The sequence below is a fragment of the Triticum urartu genome, chromosome 2, assembly GCF_003073215.2.
Source record: "Triticum urartu cultivar G1812 chromosome 2, Tu2.1, whole genome shotgun sequence".
Classification (NCBI taxonomy): domain Eukaryota; kingdom Viridiplantae; phylum Streptophyta; class Magnoliopsida; order Poales; family Poaceae; genus Triticum; species Triticum urartu.
This window is the reverse complement of record NC_053023.1, coordinates 12,883,227-12,905,188: the sequence shown is the minus strand read 5'-3', so window position 1 is coordinate 12,905,188 and position 21,962 is coordinate 12,883,227. Positions and strand designations below refer to the sequence as shown.

At 41.1% G+C, this 21,962-nt stretch overlaps 1 protein-coding gene across 1 annotated transcript; it reads right to left on the bottom strand.

Moving 5' to 3' along the window:
- Positions 1-2,378, bottom strand: LOC125535121 (1-aminocyclopropane-1-carboxylate oxidase homolog 1-like). The gene is made up of 3 exons (XM_048698174.1): positions 1,828-2,378; positions 574-895; positions 1-471 (listed from the first exon to the last, which is right to left on the bottom strand). The coding sequence occupies exons 1-3, from the start codon at positions 2,343-2,345 to the stop codon at positions 217-219; spliced, it is 1,095 nt and encodes a 364-aa protein (XP_048554131.1). The 5' UTR covers positions 2,346-2,378; the 3' UTR covers positions 1-216.
- Positions 2,379-21,962: the final 19,584 nt, after the last annotated feature.

Here is a 21,962-nt window from a genome sequence, read left to right as displayed (position 1 = left end):
AATTAAGGGGAAAATGTTCACAAACCATGGGAGAAAGTTGAACTGGTGAAGAGTTTACAGTGTGCTAGTTCTGCTACTGTACCAGTGCACAATAAGACCAAACTAGTGCACTCATGTACCATTTAGGCCTCTATACAGTATTCTGGCAGCTATATTGCCATTTTACAATCACTTTCTTAGCATTAGACAAGTAGGGCATAAACTCAACTTCACAACTCACAACCTGAAATCAGAGATGGCAGTTTTCCCATCTAACCCGATGGAGAAGTAATGCTTCACGTAATCTCTGACAAGGGTCTCCCTGTACAACGGTGGGTTCTCATTGGACAACAGCTCCTTGATCGGACCATACATCCTCGTCGAGGCAGGGTGGAACTGCGTGCTGAAGAAGCACGCGATCGATACCCTCGGTGCAGTGTTCTTCGCCAAAACTCTATGCTCCACACTCCTGAACCCGTCGTTGGAGACCAGCTGAACATCGTTTTAACAAAACAAAGCAGCTCACAATGATCAAGCATGACACCCATATGTTGAACACACAATTCAGAATGAGATATATCATAGTATAGATACCTGTAAGAGATCACCAATGTTCACGATGAATGCTCCCGGTGTCGGTGTGACATCGACCCACCGGTCATCATGGAGGACTTGAAGGCCACCAATTTCGTCTTGGAGAAGTATGGTTAGGAAGCCATAGTCTGAATGCCGGCTTGTCCCGATGGCGAGTTCAGGCTGGGGGCATGGAGGGTAGTAGTGACATACTATCACCTGTCCTTGGTTGCACTCTATATCTGTCAGGTAGCTCGGTTTGAGCCCAAGAGCTTCCGAAAGCAGATCGAACAAAGTTTTCCCCAAGTCCTTTACTTGCTTGGCATATTCAAACAACACCTCGCTGCAAATCAACATGTTAGCGGCAGCGCCAAATGATACTTTTAAACAGGTAATTTAGGTAAACTTTCCTTAAAATTCCGAACGAAAAGGGTGGAAAGTGATTTCACTGGACAATTTAGCTCTTGACATGTTTTCAATGGTCAAGGAAGAACTCACACTAACAATACATACTCCATTGAGATATAAACTAACCATTAGTACTAACTGTAGATTGCTCCTGTGATAAGAAGTTAAAAACACAGAGAAAGGCAACAAATGACATTTGCAATACTATCTATGATAAAAAAAATGGAATACATATAGTAATAGTATATCAGTAAACCTCATTAACCTACTAATTACTACGGTTCAACAAGAACGAATTTCGTTTCAACAAGCAAATATCACATCACACTCCAATGGAAGTAATATCCTTAGGTACACACACTACAGCACTGTTCTTAAGCATCAACAGAAAAATGTGAAGGTGGTTCCGTTCCCACCATGAAAATCATGCTACCATCTGTACTAGCTGCATATATGGTGTGGTTCCACTCCCAGTCCAATTCTAAAGCAGTAGCATTTGTTGGGTTAGCAGTAGAAGAGAATTAATATATCACTATCACATAAGACTGTCAATTACAAAACATGGCCTACAGAGTTGTGTGCAAAAATTGTTTTGTATGTTTGTCAGAAAAAACATTTACGTGATGTATGTAACAAATTCAACTGAACATCGGGTAGATTTGGGGTCAAACTGAACTCGTTTATATATGCGTGCATGAACAGAGTGGTTAGAATTGGAGATATATGTTTATATATGTTTTGAGATAAACAAGAATGATCTGCTGCATGCGGATTTGCTAAGGATACTCTCAAGCACACACAATTAACCTGCAGATAATCTAAATCTCCATGGAGGAAATACAGTTAGGGAACCTGCAGAGCACTCACCGGCAGCTGTCCGGTAGTTCGCCGGCGTCGGGCGGGTCGGGGGCCATGCGGAGGTAGAGCGTGTCGCGCCAGTTCGCCACCCGCGACTGGTGCAGGTCGAAGTTGCAGTGGTACTTGACCGCCTTGTCAGGCTCACGCGAGTAGAGCCTGGCCTTGTCACTGCCCTCGCAGCCGTCGGCTTCGTGGAACACCCGCGTAGCGTCCGTCGCGGCGGCCATTGACTCCAGAGGCACACCGTGACCCGTCACCTGGAAGAATCCCCACTCCGCGGCCGCCCGGCGGACGGCAGCCACCACGGCGGCGCGGTCGGGACTACCGAGGTCAATCACCGGAATGGACGCCGCCGACGAGGGTGGTTCTTGGAAGAGAGCTTGCGGTGGGGTTGATTCCTGGTGGTGGTCGGGGACGCGGAAAATGCGGGGGAGCTGCGTGATGCCGGAGGCAGCAAGGCCGCGGACACCGGAGCAGGTGTTGTCCAGCGCTCGGAGATCGGCTGTGCGGTCGTAGGCGGCGGACATGGCTGCCGTCGTCGAGGTATGCTGGGCTCTGGATGACTGGATGCTCTCCTTGCAATTGCCTCCTCTCTGCGTCCTCTGCATTTATACTGGAAGTACTCCGTAGTACTTCGCTGTCAACTGTCACCAAAGTTTAACATGGACTGCTAATCTTCTAGAATCTAGAGTACTCCGTAGTAGTATTACTATAAAATTCCTAAATAGAAAAGGAAATATATTTGGCCTAGTTTTGGTTTGTAAGCATAAAAGCCGGACAAATCAGAGACAGAACATTAATTAAAACTAAAAATACACTGGAGGTACTAAAAGTATTCCAAGTGTGTCAAGTAGGTCCTAAAAGTTTGAAATAGTTCAATGCAGGTCTTAAATCTGTGTAAGTCGTTCATTGCGGGTCCTAAAAGTATTTCATGTGCGTCAAGCAGGTCCTAAAAGTCGCGCGTAAAATGCACATATAGGACCCATGATGAACGATTTCAATTTTTTAGGATCTACTTGACACACATGAAATACTTTTAGGACCTCCATTGTATTTCAGTTTTAATTAAAACCAGACAAATTTGGTCCCTTGAGACAGTCTACAACCCCATCAAGCAAAAAAGGAAAAAACTGTTACCTGGAAAAAAGAAAAATATGGTGATATTGAAAAAGGCATGAATCTTTGGGAATAATCCTCAAATTATATATGGTTGACCTCCTCCTTTTCCCGGGCTTGGGGACCGGCAATGAATAATATTAAACATATGCTTAAAATCATATATACGATCCAAGTAGTTACCTAGCGAACCACACGCACGAAAAATTCTACCCGCCGAGAGAGAAAAAGTGGGCGACCCGGCTACGACCATCACCGGGGTTCCCTCACCTCCACTCGCCCCCAGCAACGCGGGAGGAAGGGGAACCTGGGGAACTTGTCCAGCGCGCGTTTCTAGGTTTTTTATTTAGAGTCTTTGGTTGTCCATGGTTTCAATTCTCTATTGGTGGGATGGCACAAGCAAATAAGATTCCTTCGATGTGGCGGTTCTCAATGTAGTTGGTGTTCGATCTGACAGGCAGTGTTATGTCGTCTGGATTCTTTTATATCTGGGTGGGGCTTTGTCCGGATTTGTGCTGACGCTCGGGGTCGGTAGAGTATTTTCAGGCCCCCTTCGATTTTTCTCTCTGGGCCAGCGATTTGCTACACAGATCGCGCCAGCCGACATCTTTTTGTCTACATCGACGACTTCCGGGACGCTGCTTCTACAAGCTCCTGGGTTTAAACAAGTTTGCTAGGCAACAACGAGTTTTGCTTAGGGAGGCCACTGTTAGATGTAGAAGGAAGAAGACTTCAACACCTCAAACATTTGGATGTATGTTTCCTATCTATGTAAGGGTGTTTGTAAGGATATGTGATACTTAATATACGACTTTACGCCTTTCCACAGAAAACACATATGCTCACAATCAATAGCATAGACGGAATCCCCCCACCTTCCACGCCCCTCAAAAATCCACCCACCAACGGAAACCCAAACAAGGAAAACTAGCAGATGGCAACATAAAACATATATATGGAATTTTTTTTTCTTCACGCAAAAAGCCACTATGATCTAGAAAGCAGATATTTATATTTTTTTATTAAAATGAGCACATGGTATTTTGAGAAATAATCAATGATAATTAAGCAAACTAAAAGATCATAGTAGTGAACAGATAAACTCGTTTTATTTCTGGGGAAGGTAAGTCGATCTTGAGCGAGCAATAAAGATATTTTTCCCGGGCAGTCAATGTACTTGAGATGAAACATGATCACTCGCAGCCCTTTCCACACTTTGGCTATTCGTTTCACATGTACCGTGGAGACAGACTAGCGGCAAGCGGACGCTAACCTAGATGCCCAGCCGGCAACAGGCAGAGCGGATCCATCACCAAGAGCGATTTGCATCCTTGACTACTCATCTTCTCCTTCGTTGATTAGGTAAGATTGCTAACTTACTTAAAAGATTAATAAGGCTTAAATTTTGAGTCGCGCGGGGAGGAATTGGCAATTGGGTATGATCATGACTTTCTTGAGTCTAGCCTTTGATTTAGGGGTCTGTTCTGTACACCCAGTTTATAAACATGAATGTTTGGATGGTAATTTGGATGATTATACTTGTGCGACAACATAGCGAGTTTGGTTCCAGGAATTTTGTTGTCAAATCTCAACTTTATTCTTTTCTTTGAAACTAAATATTGATGCATTGTTTATTTGTTTACTATGAAGCTACCTCTCTATGACTACTATATTCAATTTCATTCATTATTAATGTGGACTTGAGGTTCCGAAGTTTGGTGCTATTGTTTACGTTTTGTATTTGAATACCCGATTGTTCGGTATTATTTTGTATGTTGTGTACTCAGACAATTGATTGTGTACTCTTATTTCATATGTTATTCTCTGGTTCGTCACAAAAGTTCTGGCTCCGCCACTGACCTCAAACACTCCACGTGCTTAGGTAAATTGATGCGCATTTGCATCCATCTCAAAGTCATCCGCTAGTTTGGTGATAATAATCCATTATTGTTGATGGGGCGTGTAATGCACATATGTTTTGCCCTCATTTATGTCATATCTTTTTTCCTAATCATTGACATAACCAAGGTTTTATTGTTTCATCTTTCACAAGACAAGACTACCATGTGGCTACCGTTTCATCTGCTAGTCATGGCTTGGTTACTGAATTAAATCCTAGTGTTATGACCAACCGATTTCTTATTAACCCTGGCTTACTCGCCTCGTTCATAAAAGTAAATTTCAAGCAACATGCATATCAACTACACATGAAATTACCAATCCTCTTAAAAAAAGAAATTACCAATCCTCTTAAATTGTAATAAGGTTAAAGAATAAATCATCTATTTATTAAAAAAATAAACCATTTGTTGTTCCTTTCTGTAAGGTTTTGGGAGAGGAGATTTGTCACATTCACAGGCGGCAACATGAACATTTTGGACCACATGATGGCATCAAAATTCAGAAACGTGTGCATGTGTTTAGGGCTTATTACTTCGGGTGTGGCCCGTGCATGTAGTTTTTGGCAGCTTTTGGCAAAGAGTGATACTCGACCCATCCCATCTCTCATTTTTTTTTCTTTTTACTTCCGAATTTGTATCTATTATATAATTTCAACCAAAAGTCCAATTTATATTTTGTTTGTATATATGTTCCTTGTGACAAGGGCTTTGAAACTAGATATCTTTTGAATACATTTTGACAAAATTGTAAGACTTCACCAAATCTCAACTACTAAAACTTAATAGGAACGAATGATAAATTCACCAAGTTTCTGAAAGTAGAACTTAAACACTAAACCCTAATCTCTAACCCCTAAATCACAAGCCCTAATCCCAAAACACTTACACTAACCCCTAAACCTTGAAAGCAAATGAAACTTGGTAAAAACTTAATATTGTAACTATAAAGTTTAAATATTTAAAACTTAGTAAAATTTTAAAAGTTATCAAAATGTAGTCAAGCGTGCTCTTTTTTGAAATTCCTCGTCACAAGATACAAAAATATGCAAACAAAAATTAAATTGGACATTTGGTTAAAAAAATATATAATAGATTTAATTTTGGAGAAGAAATAAAAAAACATGAAAGGTGGGATGGGTGGAGCATGCAACTCTGCCAAAAAGCTGCATGCATGGCCCCATCAAAGGTAATTAACATGTAAAACACATGCAAATGACCGAACAAGTTTTTGAATCTTAAAGTAATCGGGTGGCCGTACGCATGTGTGCCTCGTCGTGCGTGCCCCTAGGAATATATGGTTTGGGTTACGTTTAAGTCAAGTCTTGTCTAAAAAGGATGACATGTATACCATACGTAATTTGATACAGTCATGAATGACGTGTATATTTGTCTTACATATGACCAAGAATGCGGTGGAATCAACATCACAACAATGCATGTGAGTCACCATTTGTTAGCTGACGGCCCAACAAATAAGACAATGCGTTTGTATATTTAGCAATAGGTATCGTTCTAGAAAGTAAGTAAGTAACTTGTCGTGATGCCGGCCAATTTATTATTTTCAATTGATTGGGAGGTTCGCAGTCTACACAATGCTACACAAAGGCCCCATACAACTCACCTTCATTTGCGGAAAGTTAAATTAATTAAGGGGCTCGATGAGCCATTATATTGGCTTGTCAGTCACGACAAACACACCATGCTTGGATAATTCAGTAGTTAAGTAGTGGAGTGTTTTAACAACATCACTAAGTGCAAGTATTTTAAAGACCAATGGGCCGGGAGTCCTTGTCTTTTATTCAGTCGTCTACACCCAATCAAGCCAAACAAACACAGTTTACTGAGTGCAAGTATTTTAAAGACCAACGGAAAGGGAGTCACATGATGGCATCAAAATTTGCAAACATGTGCATGTGTTTAGGGCTTAATTACTTCGGGTGTTGTCCGTGCATGCAGTTTTTCAAAGAGTGATACTCCACGCACCCCATCTCTCATATTTTTCTTCTTACTTCCAACTTTGTATCTATTGTATCATTTGAACCAAAAGTCCAATTTATATTTCGTTTGTATATATATTCCTTGTGAAAAGGGCTTTGAAACTAGATATCTTTTGAATACATTTTGACAAATTCGTAAAACTTAACAAATTTCAACTACTAAAACTTGATAGGAACGAATGATAAATTCACCAAGTGTTAGAAAGTAAAAATTAAACACTAAACCATAACCTCTAACCTCTAAACCATAATCCCTAATCCCAAAACACTTACCCTAACCCCTAAACATGAAAGCAAGATGAAACTTCATAAAAACTTAATATCACAACTATCCAGTTTAAATATTTAATACTTAGTAAAATTTTAAAAGTTGTCAAAATGTATTCAAGATTGCTCTGTCTGAAAGTCCTCGTCACAAGAGACAAAAATATGCAAACAAAAATTAAATTGGGCATTTGTTTAAAAAAGTATATAATCGATTCAAATTTGGACAAGAAATAAAAAAAGCCTAGAAGGTGGGATGGCTGGAGCACGCAACTCTGCTAAAAGCTACATGCAATGCCCCATCTAAGGTAATTAGCATGTAGAACACACGCAAAATGACCTAGCAATTTTTTAATCTTGAAGTAATCAGGTGGCCGTATGCATGTGTGCCCCACCGTGCATGCCTCTACGAATATAAGGTTTGGGTTACGCTTAAGTCAAGTCTTCTCTAAAAAAGATGACGTGTATACCATACGTAATTTGATCCAGTTTTGAATGACGTGTATATTTGTTTTACATATGACCTAAATGCATTGGAATCAAACATCACAACAATGCATATGAGTCACCATTTGTTGGTTGACGGCCCAACAAGTAAGACAATGTGTTTGTATATATAGGAATAGTAATTCATTGTTGTTGAAAAGGACAATTAAAAGGAGAGTAAGTAACATGTCGTGATGCCGGCCAATTTGTTAATTTGGCTTGATTGGGAGGTTCACGGTTTACAAGAATGCTACACAAAGACTGGATACAAGTCACCTTCATTTGCGGAAGGCTTAAACTAATTAGGGGATCGATGAGCCATCATATTGGCTTGTCAGTCACGACAAACACACCATGCTTGCATAATGGAGTGGTTAAGTAGTGGAGCGTTTTAACAATGTTACTAAGGGCTCGGCGGCCTCTGGTTAGACATCAAACGGAACAAGTATCTGCGTGGACAACCCCTAGCCTTTTGCCAAAGTTCTGGGGGTTCCCAGTTTTGGCAGTCGGTTATCCAACTGCTCCCCATCCTCCACATTGGAACCTCCATCTCGGTGGGTTTGGGGACTTCGACTTTGTTCTGGTCTAATCGTTGGGCTGGGGACGCCCCATTTGCCGCTCGCTTCCCCGACCTCTTCTCCATTGCCGTCGACCCCCTGATCTCTGTTGAGAGGACCCTTATTGACTTAGGGCGCCTCGCTTTCCGGAGGCCATTTGGGCCTCCGGAGGCAGCCGCGTGGCATGAGCTGCTTGACCGCGTGGCTCTCCACGAACCGGTTGTAGATTCTGGCCCAGATGAGGTACGTTGGCGCCTTGAGCCCTCTAGCCAATTCTCCACCAAGTCCCTTTATCAGGCCATTGCCCCCTCCTCCGCCCCGCACCCCTTTCGACAGTTTGGGCCATCCGCTTGCCCTTGAAAATTAGGATCTTAATGTGGCAATGGATCCGCGGTCGGCTCCCGTCTGGGGTGGAGATTCGCAAACGCAATGGGCCCGGGTCTGGCCTCTGCCCGCTGTGTGGGACTCTGGAAGACTCCAATCACATCTTCTTCTCCTGTGTTTCTGCACAATTCGTTTGGAGCTGCTTTAGACAGGTGGTGGGAGGGGATTGGTGCCACAACAACTTCCCTGACCTCTTTGCCGAGCTCCAGAACTCCCCCCTGCCCTCTCGCCACATTAGGTGGCTCGAGATTGGGGCACTCGCGTGGACCCTCTGGACCATCCGCAATAGGCTCGTGATTCAGCGCACCCCTCTCCGACGTGCCACTGACGCTCTCTTCAAATTGTCTGGTTTCTTGCAGCTCTGGTGGCCGCTTAGCCACCCTCAGGATCGGGACGCCATCACCACCTTCATCGCCGACCTATGCTTGATGGTCGTCCGCCTCTCTCCACCGCTTCCGCCTCCTCCTCCAAGGCCCGATTAGATGATCGACGCCGTCGTCGTCACCGGCTACGGCCGCCTTTTCTGTTTTGTGTTTTGGGCTTGTTGATCTGTGCCCTCAGCAGAACCTTTGTACTTTGATATGCTTCTTGTGTGTGTGTGTGTGTGTGTGTGTGTGTGTTGAATTAGTCCGTGTATGTGTGCTTTTGGCAGTTTGCTTTATTTATAAAGCGGGGCGAAAGCCTTTTTCGATAACAATGTTACTAAGTGCAAGTATTGTAAAGACCAATGCACCGGGAGTCCTTGTCTTTTATTCAGCAGTTTACTCCCAATCAAGCCAAACAAACAAATTTTACTTAAGTGCAAGTATTTTAAAGACCAATGGAATGGGAGTCCTCTCTATTCAGTCGTCTAGCCCCAACCAGGCCAAACTAACAGTTTTACTAAGTGCAACTATTTTAAAGAGCAACGGACCAGGAGTCCATGTTGTTGATGTTTTGTCAGATCGGGCTAGTATGTAGTAGTATCTCAAGAAATAAGCACAGGACCTGCTCAAATTTGTCCGACCTGGTAAGCTAGCTGCTTTGTACAAAGCGGAGTGGAGCCCTTTTTCTCTCATTGGCAAATGACATCATGGGACATGACGCCATGTGAAACATACACTCGCTCCCACCATTCCAATGAACGTAGGGCGCACATGTATCTCAAAATTTATCTTTGATCAGAAATTAGACTAACATATAGTTTTGTGACTCCAAAATTATACCTTTATAATTTTTTTTTGAATATGAATTCAATAGTATACTTTTCTCACATATAAACCATATTTGATTGGTCCAATTTCTGGTCAAAGTGAATTTAAAGATGCATGCACGCATCTTATTCATTACAATAGAGGGAGTATATATGAGGAATATTGGGTGTCCTTTTGGTTTTTGTGGACGAGCAAACTGCCCCGTTTCAAGTTGGCATGGTTTCATTAGAACGCACAAAACAAAATGTACCTCGTGTTGAGAGTTCATTGGTGTGCAGGGTCCATGGCGCGTCACATCATGTACATCAATGAAAAGAAGCAGAAAGAATATCATAACGCATAACGTCACCTGCAAAAAAAAACATAACACGTGTGACCTAGTTTATAAGGAAAACCAGACCCGAAAACATAACATTCTCGGCTAATTAGGGAAAACTGAAAGAAAACCCAAAAAAAAACAAGAAAAAGAGGCACTATAACTTGGGGATAGGGACAAGACAAATCCAGCATGAAGGGACATTGTCGGAGCCAGACACTAGAGCGCCTAGGTCATGACCAGGAAATGTTCCAAATTTCCAATGTCACAATAACATATGCAAGTGCAGCTTTGGTTTAGCTGACGGCCCAACAAACAAGATGATGCATTTGTATATGGCAGTAGGAAAACCCATTGTGATGCCAGCCAAGCTAGCTGTTGTCCGCATGATGCTCATCGATTTTATTAGAGATTGCTCATCGAGCTATGTGTTCTACTTTTTGGCAGAGGTACCTTGAGATAAATTATTAACGCGGCTCAGCTACACAAAGACTTTGTGTTAGTTTGACTGAATAGAAAACCATGACTCTGCGTTGGTCTTGAAAATATATATACATGCACTTGGCAGTATAAAACCCCTCCACTGCTTAGTAACTACTCAATTATGCAAGCCGGCTGTGCTTGTCATGACTCGTGATGCAATTGGGAAGTGTTCTTTTTTAATACAGACCGAACGATTACAAAATAACCAACATATTGTTGGACAAATTCTCCACCGAATACAAAATCATAAGGGTATTAATGAGTAACACTGTCCCATGTTCTTAAATGGTAATCGGCCATCTAATCAAATTAGGTTGGGATACTAAGAAATACGGACCAAGATTTGTTCATACATATCAATTAAGGTCATTGCATACACAGCCTAGCATACGTAGCCTAGCATACGTAGCCTTAACTCGTCACACACCCAAAAAGGTCACATCTCAGTGTGGGAAGCAAATGGGCAAAGCTGTCCCTTTTCAATCATTTATGCACTAGTTGTATCTCACTATTCAGTTTTTTTTTCTGACAGCTGTAACAGTAGGGGAACCCCTACTACATCTTTTTATATTAATAAAGGAAAACTATACAGATTACATATTTACGTGAACCACCACCCTGTTGGGTGTGGATGAGCAGAGGCTTAAAAACTATCTAGGGTTTCATTCAAGGGGCTGTATTAAGAAAAGAAACAACAATCTGCTTCTTATTATCAGAAGTTCTATAGACTAGGTTGGAGAAGTCCTGTCTAAATCTCTGTTTCCAGGATTCAATGGAAGGAGTGATCCGGCGGAAGTAGTTGTTGGTGCTTTCTTTCCAGAGGCTACATACCGCACCAAGAATATATCCATGAACATGGGACTCCTCCAACCTGTCTTAGCCTGCTCAATTAGATAGAGTCTATCTCCTGTGCAACCCAACATATCCCAAGTTTCTGCCATCATTCAGCACTAAAAGAACAGTGAAAAAAAGGTGTTCCATTGTCTCTTCAGTATGATTTTCACACAACAGGCAATCCAAGTTATTTCCCACTACTCAGTTTTGCCATTAGAAGTTACAGTTGCTTAAAAATACCATCGCTTGGTGAGAAACTAGCTAAAAATGTCATTAGACACTTAACAAACGCCATTGTTTCATTATATGTTTGCCCAAAAATGTCATTAGACAGTATTACTATCAGGTCAAGCTTGTTGACCATGTTATATGACCAAAGTACCCCTAGTCCCACGTGTCAGCTCTCTCTAGATCACAATGATAATTGTGGGCCGCACTTGTCAAGAGTCAGAAAGAGAATAACTTTAGAGGAAATAAGAACATTGTTGGGGATCGAGTGGGACCCACACTTAATCATAGTGAGATAGAGGGAGAGCAGACGTGTGGGTCCATCGTTATTTTGGTCATATAACATGATAAACGGGCTTTGAGCTGACAGTAATGGTGTCTAGTGGCATTTTTGAGCTTGCGGTTAACGGAGTGATGGCATTTTTTGAGCACTTGAAAATTCTAGTTGCAAAATTGAGTAACGAAACACAGCTACTTGCATAAATGATATATTTTTCAAAAATGAAACATATCTATTATACTGATTTATTAAAAGTATAAAGTACCTCAAATATAATAAAATTACATAGAGGGCCATGTACGATTGAACGATCACTGTCGTCGCCACAACGAACTGCCAACACCCCGGTATCACCACTCTCATACTGGAGCCGGTCTAACCTTATCGATGACATCCTGGAAATCTTCGTGCACGCCCCTAAGGACCAGCACCCTGGAGTCATAGTCGTCACCATTGAAGCGGTCGGTTGAACCTGACATCAAATCTCGCTGTCAGGTACGCACGACAAAACAAATACCCTCGCTGCCCCGAGGAGCTGGCAGGAGTCTACGTCGGAGCTCCATCAAATCGACTTGTTCAAGAGGAGGCTTTTTCCACAAGGTTCATCTTGAATTCGGGTGTACCCATATTTTAGGACACAATAAAAAGTATTCTTAAGCTTTATTTTAAAAAATATCATGCACATAGGCATCATTGACAAGCTTGCCCATGCCAATTTTTGCAAAACAATATGACCATATGTAGCGTGATGAGAAATCAAGGATTCAAGTTTCAAAAACTTTATTTTGCATAATATAACAAACGAAAGCATTGATGTTCAAATGTGTGGCCTTGTGTCCGTCCAGATCCAGGGCAGAGTGATCTGGTGGTCATCGGAATTCCATGCAAAGCCCCTGGCCAAATCCGATGCCCGTCTGGCAGGACCCTTCTTTGGAGTTTGAATAACAGTTTTTATGGGTGTTTGACTAGTAGGTTTTCTTTTCTTTTTAAGGGTGTTTGGCCACTATCATTCGTAAAATCTGGTGGGGGTGCCGGCGAGGTGAACGAAAAACTAGTTGTGTTTATTGGAAGGTGATGACAAGACCAAAATACCAAGGAGGGTTGGGCTTTCAAAAGATTGAGCTATTCCATCTTGCTCCATTTGCCAGGCAAGCATGGCGAATTTTGTAGTCGCCAGACACCCTGAGTGGCAACAGTTTGAAGGCACGCAAAGTTCCTTGATGCCGAGCTTGGCGGGCAACCCTCCAAAAAAGCAGGGCAATCATGGAGGGTAAGGAAATACTTAGTCATGGACTGACCAGGCGAATTGGGGATGGCCAATCAATATTCATTTGACTAGAAGGTAGGCATAGGTTTTTGGGTATGATAGCAGGCCGTCCTGGCTGTCATGACGTAGTATGGGCTGGAGTGTCACGGACATGTTGAATCCATGATGCATTTGTTTGACCTGGCAAGGGGAAAATCCTATATGACGCACGTTGCATCAAGCTGTCGAGGCTTCGCACAGGCTTCACGAGCAAGGAATGCGATCTAGGTCGGCCTGTGAATGGTTGCAGTGATCCTGGTTTTGGGAACCTTCTAGATGTTCCCAGACGGTTTTTCCTGGTTTTGGAACCTGTTAGGAGGTTCCTGAACAGTTTTTTTTTTCTATTTATGTTTCTTTTTTGATTTTATTCTTTCCTTTTTTTTGCTTTTCTCTCTCTTTTCCCTCTTTTTGTTTCTGTTTCTTTCAATTTTTGTTTTCTTTTTCCAATTGTTTGTCTATATGTTTGGGTTCATCAAAAATTATTCGCAAATGTCTAAAAATGTTTGTATTACCAAACAAAGTTCATGTTTTAAAATTTGTTCGGGAGTTTTAAAAAATGTTCACGTTTGCAAAAGATGTTCTTGTTTTCAGAAATTACTTGCAATTTTTAACAAATGTTCGTGTTTTCAATTTTATTCAGGAGAGTTTCAAAACAAACGTGAGCATGTCCAAAAATTGTTCACTTTTTAAAATTTTGTTAATAGTTTTAAAAAATGTTCCAATTAAAAAAAATCTTCATACATTAAAAAATGTTCATATTATCAGATTTTTTTGATTTTTTTTAAAAAATGTTCACAAAAATTTAAAAGTGTGTGCATTTTGTAAAACATAGATTTTTTTTGAAAAAAATCCGATTTTTTATAAACATGAAAAAAATTGTTCGCGTTTTCCAATTTGTTCGATAATTTCAAAACATGTTTGTGCTTCAATTTTTATTGCATGTTCAATTTTGTTCGGTGGATTTAAAGAAATGTTCATGTTTGCAACTAAAATTTCAAGTTTAAAATTTTTCTTCACAAATCAAACAATGTTCAGGAATTTCCAAAAATGATCCAGTCAAAATTTATTCACAAATACCAAAAATATTCATGCTTTCAGAATTGGTTTGCAAATTTATTAAATTGTTCGAATTTTTAAATTTAGGTTATGACTTTAAAAAAAACTGATTTTAGAAAATGTTAGTCTTATCAAAAGTTGCTCGCGTTTTCAAATTTTGTTCAGAATTTCAACCTTATTCACAGATTCAAAAAAGTTCGGTGTTTTCTGAAAATGTTTAGTTTTCTAAATTTTTCTTCACGGATTTGAATGGCTAAAAATATTTCATTTTTGAAAAACGGTTTCCATTCAAGATTTAAAATGTTTCATATTTTCCGCTACCGTTAGTTCTTACAGTCTCATGCTGATACATAGCCGAGAACCGATATTGGCTCCCGTGGCCAGCACCTCTCGCACATGAACATGAGATCCGGTGATTGAATCCAGGTCAGAGCATTACTTTTAGCAGATTTTAGCGCTACAGTTCCGAAGCTGGTATACAGTAGCCTGTTCGCGGCAGCCTCTAATAGGCCAGCCCAGTCGCATTCGCCCTTGTGCGTTGCGGCTCTGTTTGATGCAAAATGCGTCAAATAGGAGGTCCCCTGGACAAGAGGCATGGCGTGAGACTTCCTATACAACACTCTTTGTGTCAAATTGCCATCATATGGCACAGGCGGGAGCGACCGGGCAGGCCAATTGAACTGCATTTAGTGCTTAGGCTCCTGTTTCACATTTTTCTGTCGTACACACTAAACACTGTAGTGACTCGGAGCAGCGCAGCCGCACATTAGACACCGTATGATGCTGTTTTTCGGTCGGTTCTGGAAACTTCATTTGAAAATACAAACATTTGTTTGATCAAACTGGAACATTTCATGAAATTATGAATAAATTATAAAAGCATGATTTTTTTTAAATTCCTGTGTTTTTAGGAAATATTTTTTTTATAAAAGAGTAAATTTTTGAAACCGTGGGAATTTTTAAAATTTTAAACATTTTATAAAAAACATGCACATTGTTTGAAACTGTGAGCAGTTTTTGAAAATGTGAACATTTGACGAAAGTATATATATATATATATATATATATATATATATATATATTTCTAAAACAGTAACAGTTTTAAATAAGACGGACATTTAAAAAAAATCTTGAGCATTGTTTTACAAAACACAAACACTTTTGGAAAGTGCAAACAGTTTTTGCAATCCCCTACTTCTATTGAACACAACAAAAATTTTTATAAAAGGGAAATTGTTTTTAAAACGAGAATATTTTTAGAAAATTCCACATTTATTAAAAATGCAATCATTTTTATGAAGTTTTAAATATTTTTTGAAATATGAACATTTTTATAAAAGATGAACAATTTTAAAAATTAATACAAAATTTGAAATATTTTTTTATTCTAATCATATATGAGGAAGACATACATTTTTATAAAAGGAAAACATTTTTTGAAAATACGAACATTCTTTTAAAAATACGAACAATTTTCGAAAACCTGAACGTCTGTTTGCAATCCCACACATTCTTTAAAACATGAACATTTTTTGAAAACAAATACACTAAAAGTAGAAAACCAAAGAAGACCATAAAAGAAAAAAAAAAGGACAGAACCTGAACAGGATGAGTAGCTTCTCCTCTTTTGCGCTTATTGTTGTGTTTATTTACAAGAGGAATCTGCTTTTTCGCCAAAAAGAAAAGAAAATGGGGAACCTGCTGGTACAACGAAACAGAGGTCATGTCATTGAACGCCGACATTAAAATTAATTAGCAGCCTCATATACACGATCACTTCGGGATGCAAGTGTTCAGTTTTCAGTTGGTTCCTTCAAATGCCACGAGATCCAGCTGATTTTATGCAGCCGTGCTTTTTCAGAAAGTATAATTAAGCACAACTTTTGCAAGGTGGAAACTTTAATTAATTATTCCGCTGAGCTGGAGGATCTGTGAATGCATGTGTCTGTATACCACGGGAGAGTATCTGGTGCTACCAAACCTTAGGTGCTACCATGATACGGACTTCTTGGCCGTTGGATTCATAGATCGGACGGCATCCAGGAGTTGTTGGATCTGCTGGATCTATGCGTAATTTTTGGACTCCTAGTAGGCTTTTCTGCAAATGTTATAGAGTTATTACGAGCCGTCCGATTTGAGAATCCGACGGCCTAGAAGCCCGTATCACGGTAGCATCTAAGGGGCGGTAGCACTGGATATTTTCCCTATTGCTATCCAAAGTTTGCTTGTCATAACTGGAGAAGATAATGTGCTATCATCGGGTTAAAGGATTAGTGGTACTATATTATCTTATTTTTTAACACAGTACTATATTGTCTTAGAATCTGTCAAATGAGAATATATAGTAATAAGTGGAAACAGTTCCACAAATGATGGAACAAATAGCGATCCTATGAAAACAGAGGAAGGCCCTGATCCCGATGGAACAAATACAGATCATGTGAAAAGTCTTTACTATAGAAGAACCTTCCTCTGCTTCCACTCTTTGTAGAAATTCCTCTTTAACAGTAATTAAGTGAACCGCAAAAAAAAAATTAAGTGGAAAGAGTTTTCGCAAACGATTGAACATATACAGATTCCCTGAAGACTTTTCGAGTCTACTTGTTCTGATATAGTAGTAAAAGAGTGGATACCAAACTAGTGAACTCCTGTAGTACTATTTAGGTCTGCATTCAATATTCTGGTACTTGTACTGCCATTTTACTGCCACTTTTCTTAGCATTACAAACTGCTCAACTATACATGATCCAGCTAGACTGATATAGTCTATAATATGCTACCAATACCCAAACTCTCCTTCACAATTCACAACCGGAAACAGATAGCAGTTTTCGCATCTAGCCCGATCGAGCAGTAATGTTTGATGTAATATCTGTCAAGCGTCCCTCTGTACAATGAAAGGTTCTCATTTCTGACACAGGTCTCTTTGCTATGAAGGGTTCTCATCAGACATCAAGTCCTTGATCAGACCATACAACCTCATCAAGACCGGGTGGAAATGCGTGCGAAAGAAACACACGATTGGAACGCTCGGCGCATAGTTCTTCGCCACCACCCTATGCTCCACGCTCTTCAAGCCATCACTGGAAATGCGCTAAATTTTCCTTTTTAAAGAGTCCAGCTGAAATTTTTGAACAAAACAGTCAGTTTAGAATAATCAAGCATGAAAAAGAACAGACTTGGGAGAATTGCAATGTAAATACCTATAAGAGATCACTGATGTTCATGATGAATGACGTGACGAGGGTTTTGAGGCCTCCGATTCCATCTTGGAGAAGAGTCTGAATGCTGTCTTGTTCCAATGGAGAGTTCAGGCTGGCCACAGGGATGGCAGTAGTTGCAGAGTATGATCTGTTCTTGGTTGCACCCTATATTTCAGGTATGTTGATCTCGGCCCAAGAGCTTCCAAGAGCAGCTCGAACAAAGTGTTCCCCAAATTCTTAACTTGTCCTTACTGAAAATTCACAACAAGAAAAGGTCCTATAGAAGTACTTCCACTGCACAATTTAACTGTGCCAATTTAGTTAATAACCAAGGAAGAACTTACACTAACATTACATACTCCATATAGGTAAATTAACCATTTGTAAAAACCCATGGACAGTGATCAATTGACCTCTGTTGCGGCACTAGAAATAAATTTGCACATAGTCTGTCTCCCTCATTAACGAAAAGAGAGAATGGACAATTAATAGTAAATCTCAGTAAACTAGTATTATGTTTCAGCAATAATAAGTTAATTAATGTCAATAAGAAATACTCCAATAAACAGCACGGTCGAATGGATTTATTGAAAGATTTGCTTCAGATACTATCAGGCCCGGTGCGCGCGCACACACAGAGTTAACTTGCATAATTTAACTGTGCTAGGAGAAATTACAGTCAGAGAACCGGCGAAGCACTCACCGGCAGCCGTCCGGTAGGTCACCGGCGTTGGGCGCCATGCGGAGGGTCAAAGTTGCAGTGGAACTTCACCGCTCGCCCTCGCCAGATCGCGCGAGTAGAGCCTGGCCTTGTCTCTTCCCTCGCCGCCGCCAGCCTATAGTGGAATCCCGACATCGCGTCCGTCAACGCGGACACCGGAGAAGGTGGCCTCCAGCATGCGGAGCTCAGCCGTGCGGTCGTAGGTGCTGTTATTTTTCTCTTGGTGTGGCAGGCAATTTTGCAGCCAAAGACTGCTTGCAAGTTTGGAACCGTCTCCACTGCTCTGCTCTGCTCTTCCTCTGTAATTTCTCTCTGGTATAAGCTTTTTGAAACTTTGATTGTTGATCTTCTACCAATGATGTTATAAAATGCTTCAAAAAGAAATATATTCCTAATCCTGCAAAGTACACACTCAACACCGACGGTTGTTATCTAGTTTCGGTTTGCAAGCTTATAAAACTGTACAAATGGCAGACTAACAATGAAAACCTAACAAATTTGATGCCTTTGAAACATTATGATGGAGATGTGTATCAATGTAATGACAACCGCATCAAAACCGAAATGAGCAATAGGATAAGAAAAAAAATGACAGTATTAAAGTCATGATTTTTTTGGTTAAACACAAAGTATATATGGTTGGACCCTCCTCCTTTATCCGGGATTGGGACCGGCTATAAATATTGTTAAGCATAAGCTTAACATCAATATCATAGGCGGAGTTCCCCCACCTCCCACACCCCTAAAAAATCTAAACCCCCACCCCCCCCCCCCCCCCCACACACACACACAAAAATAACCCTACAAATTGCATAAAAGTTAAAACCTATTTTTTTATTTTCTTTGCTTGAGGCAATATGGCCCTAGGAAGATATTTTAAAAACAATCAATAATAATTGAGCAAAGTAAAATAGATAGAAGTAAAGAAGTAAGCTTGGAAAATAGTGAGTGTTTTTTTGGAAAACAGTAAAAATATATTTTGCTTCAAGATAAGAAATACTCCAATAAACAGCACGGTCGAATGGATTTATTGAAAGATTTGCTTCAGATACTATCAGGCCCGGTGCGCGCGCACACACAGAGTTAACTTGCATAATTTAACTGTGCTAGGAGAAATTACAGCCAGAGAACCGGCGAAGCACTCACCGGCAGCCACGGAATAGCGCCCATGCCTCGTGTTCTTCGCGGGTGTTCAGGATTTCTAAGGGCACGCGTAAGCTCGTCGTTCTCTCTGTTGGGCTCGAACAACCCGGATCGAGCCTCTTCTATTGCAACAAGTAGCTTATCTTCGGCTCCGTCCAGACATGCCTTCTTGGAAACTTTGCCTGTCTTCGGGTCCAACTCCCCCCATGCGCATAGAACCAAGTCCTGCACCTGGGGGGCCAGCTCAATGTTTCTGGAGTGACACTTGCATCCATCATCTCTTTCTCAGACTTATCCCACTTAGGCATTCCCACTGCATAGCCACCTGGCCCCAGCTTATGGAACTTATCCTTTTTTGCGGCATTGGCCTTGTTTATTCTTGACCGTTCCTTAGATAATTTTGAATCCTTGAATTTCACGAAATCGTCCCAATGAGCACTTTGATTCTCTAGTGTTCCCTCGAATACTGGAGTCTTCCTTCCTCCCTTGACGTACTTGTCCCATTCACGATTCTTGTGGTTCTTGAATGCAACCGCCATCTTCCTAAGAGCAGCGTCCTTGACTTTCTGCACATCTGCTTCTGTGAAATGATCTGGTAGGGTGAAATGTTTCATGAGAGTATCCCAAAGCAGACTTTTTTGTCTGTCGTCGACAAAAGTAAGATCTGGACGTGGCTTTGCTAGCTTTCTCCATTCTTGAAGGGAGATCGGGAGTTGGTCCTTCACAAGAACTGTGCACTGACGAACGAACTTGTCCGCAATCTTCTTAGGCGCTAATGGTTCGCCATTACGTTTGATTGCCTCGATATTATACTTTACGCCCTCCTTCAACTTTTTGTTCGGGCCTCGTTTCGTCCTTTTGCCTGAAGATTTGCTCGATCCGGATGGCTGAAAGAAGAAAGATCGATTCGTTAATATATCTTCAACTCATTAAAAACATGTGATGATCACCAGATGCCTGCTTATATAAATATATATACCTCTCCGGTGTTGTCATAATCGTAGTTCATGACTTCATCAATTCGGTCGTCGCGATCGAATATCATATCACCCTCTCCGGTGTTGTTTAGAAATTCGGAGCCGTCATAATCTTCTTCATTCTGATCATCATCTGGCCCGCGTATTATATCGAACATGGTCTATTCTCCCTCTCTGTTGGTATTGTCCGCCATAGCTTTTATTTAACTATGCCAAAAGAAATATAAAACAATTTAGTATTCAAATTACATCGTCTCGAATAATAGATATAATCTCAAATACATCGTCTCGAATAATAGATATAATCTCGAATACATCGTCTTGAATAATAGATATAATCTTGAATACATCGTCTCGAATAATAGATATAATCTCGAATACATCGTCTCGAATAATATATAATCTCGAATACATCGTCTTGAATATTATATATCGAGTACATCACTGGCTAGGTAGCTAATAAAGATCGAATACTACAGAAGAATCTAGGACACTCGCGGTTCCTGCGGCGCGGGCGGTGGACACCCAAAGAGAAGGAACCCTCACAGGATCATAGCTGAAGTGAGATCCCTGAAGAAACTGCCAGGTATTGGAGAACCTGCCGCCCTCTAACGCAACCATGTAGCGATAGACGTGTTCGTCCTCCTCCCTGACACGGCGACGTACCACCTCCGGCGGGGCCGGCTCCCTCCGCACCAAAACTGGCCCACGCGAACGCCACCAAATGAGATCAGGGTCGACGACGGGACCCGGGGCCGGGTTCCTCATCAAGCGGCGCACCCCTCCAGGCAGCACCTCCCAGTGCCAGCCCGGCGGAGCCCAGTCCCGGACATGGGTTAGTCGGACGTCGTCGCGGACTGGTCGACGGCGAGGATGCGGGTCGGGCATCGTCAAGAACAAATACTAGCTATATGCCCGCAAAAAGTAACATTTTTTTAATGATTGGATTTTGATAACTAAAATTTCTAACATTTCTATATAACTAACATTTCTATAACATTTCTAATATTTCTATAACTAAAAAAAAGAAAATTTTCTAACTTTTTTATAACTATTTCTATAACTAAAAAACAGAAAAATTTCTAACAATTCTAACTTTTTTATAACTATTTCTATAACTAAAAACAGAAAATTTTCTAACAATTCTAACATTTCTAACAATTCTAACAATTCTAACATTTCTAACTATTTCTAAAAAACAGAAAAATTTCTAACAATTTCTAAAAAACAGAAAAATTTCTAACAATTCTAACTTTTTTATAACTATTTCTATAACTAAAAAACAGAAAATTTTCTAACAATTCTAACATTTCTAACTATTCTAACAATTCTAACATTTCTAACTATTTCTAAAAAACAGAAAAATTTCTAACTATTTGTATAACTAAAAAACAAAAAATGTATGTGTGTGTGTGCGCGCTCACCGGCGAGGCGAGAGGCGACGGGGGGCGGCGACGGGGATGGCGACGGGCGCGGCGACGACGGGGACAGGGACGGGGCGGCATTGACGGGGACGGGGACGTACGGGCCGGGGCGGCGACGATGACGGGGACGTACGGGGCGGCGACGATGGGGACGGGGACGACACAGGACGGGGTGGCGGTGACGACGGGGACGACGCGGGACGGGGTGGCGGTGACGACGGGGACGGGGATGACGGGGCGGCGACGACGGGGACGGGGCGGCGACGGGGGCGGCG

What these genes read in the sequence shown, in the direction of transcription:
- LOC125535121 (XM_048698174.1), bottom strand. Translation starts at nt 2,345, where the DNA reads ATGTCCGCCGCCTACGACCGCACAGCCGATCTCCGAGCGCTGGACAAC. An exon ending in GAACTACCGGACAGCTGCCG is followed by an intron (nt 896 to 1,827) that starts GTGAGTGCTCTG and finishes GTTGATTTGCAG; the next exon opens with CGAGGTGTTGTTTGAATATG. An exon ending in ACATTGGTGATCTCTTACAG is followed by an intron (nt 472 to 573) that starts GTATCTATACTA and finishes AACGATGTTCAG; the next exon opens with CTGGTCTCCAACGACGGGTT.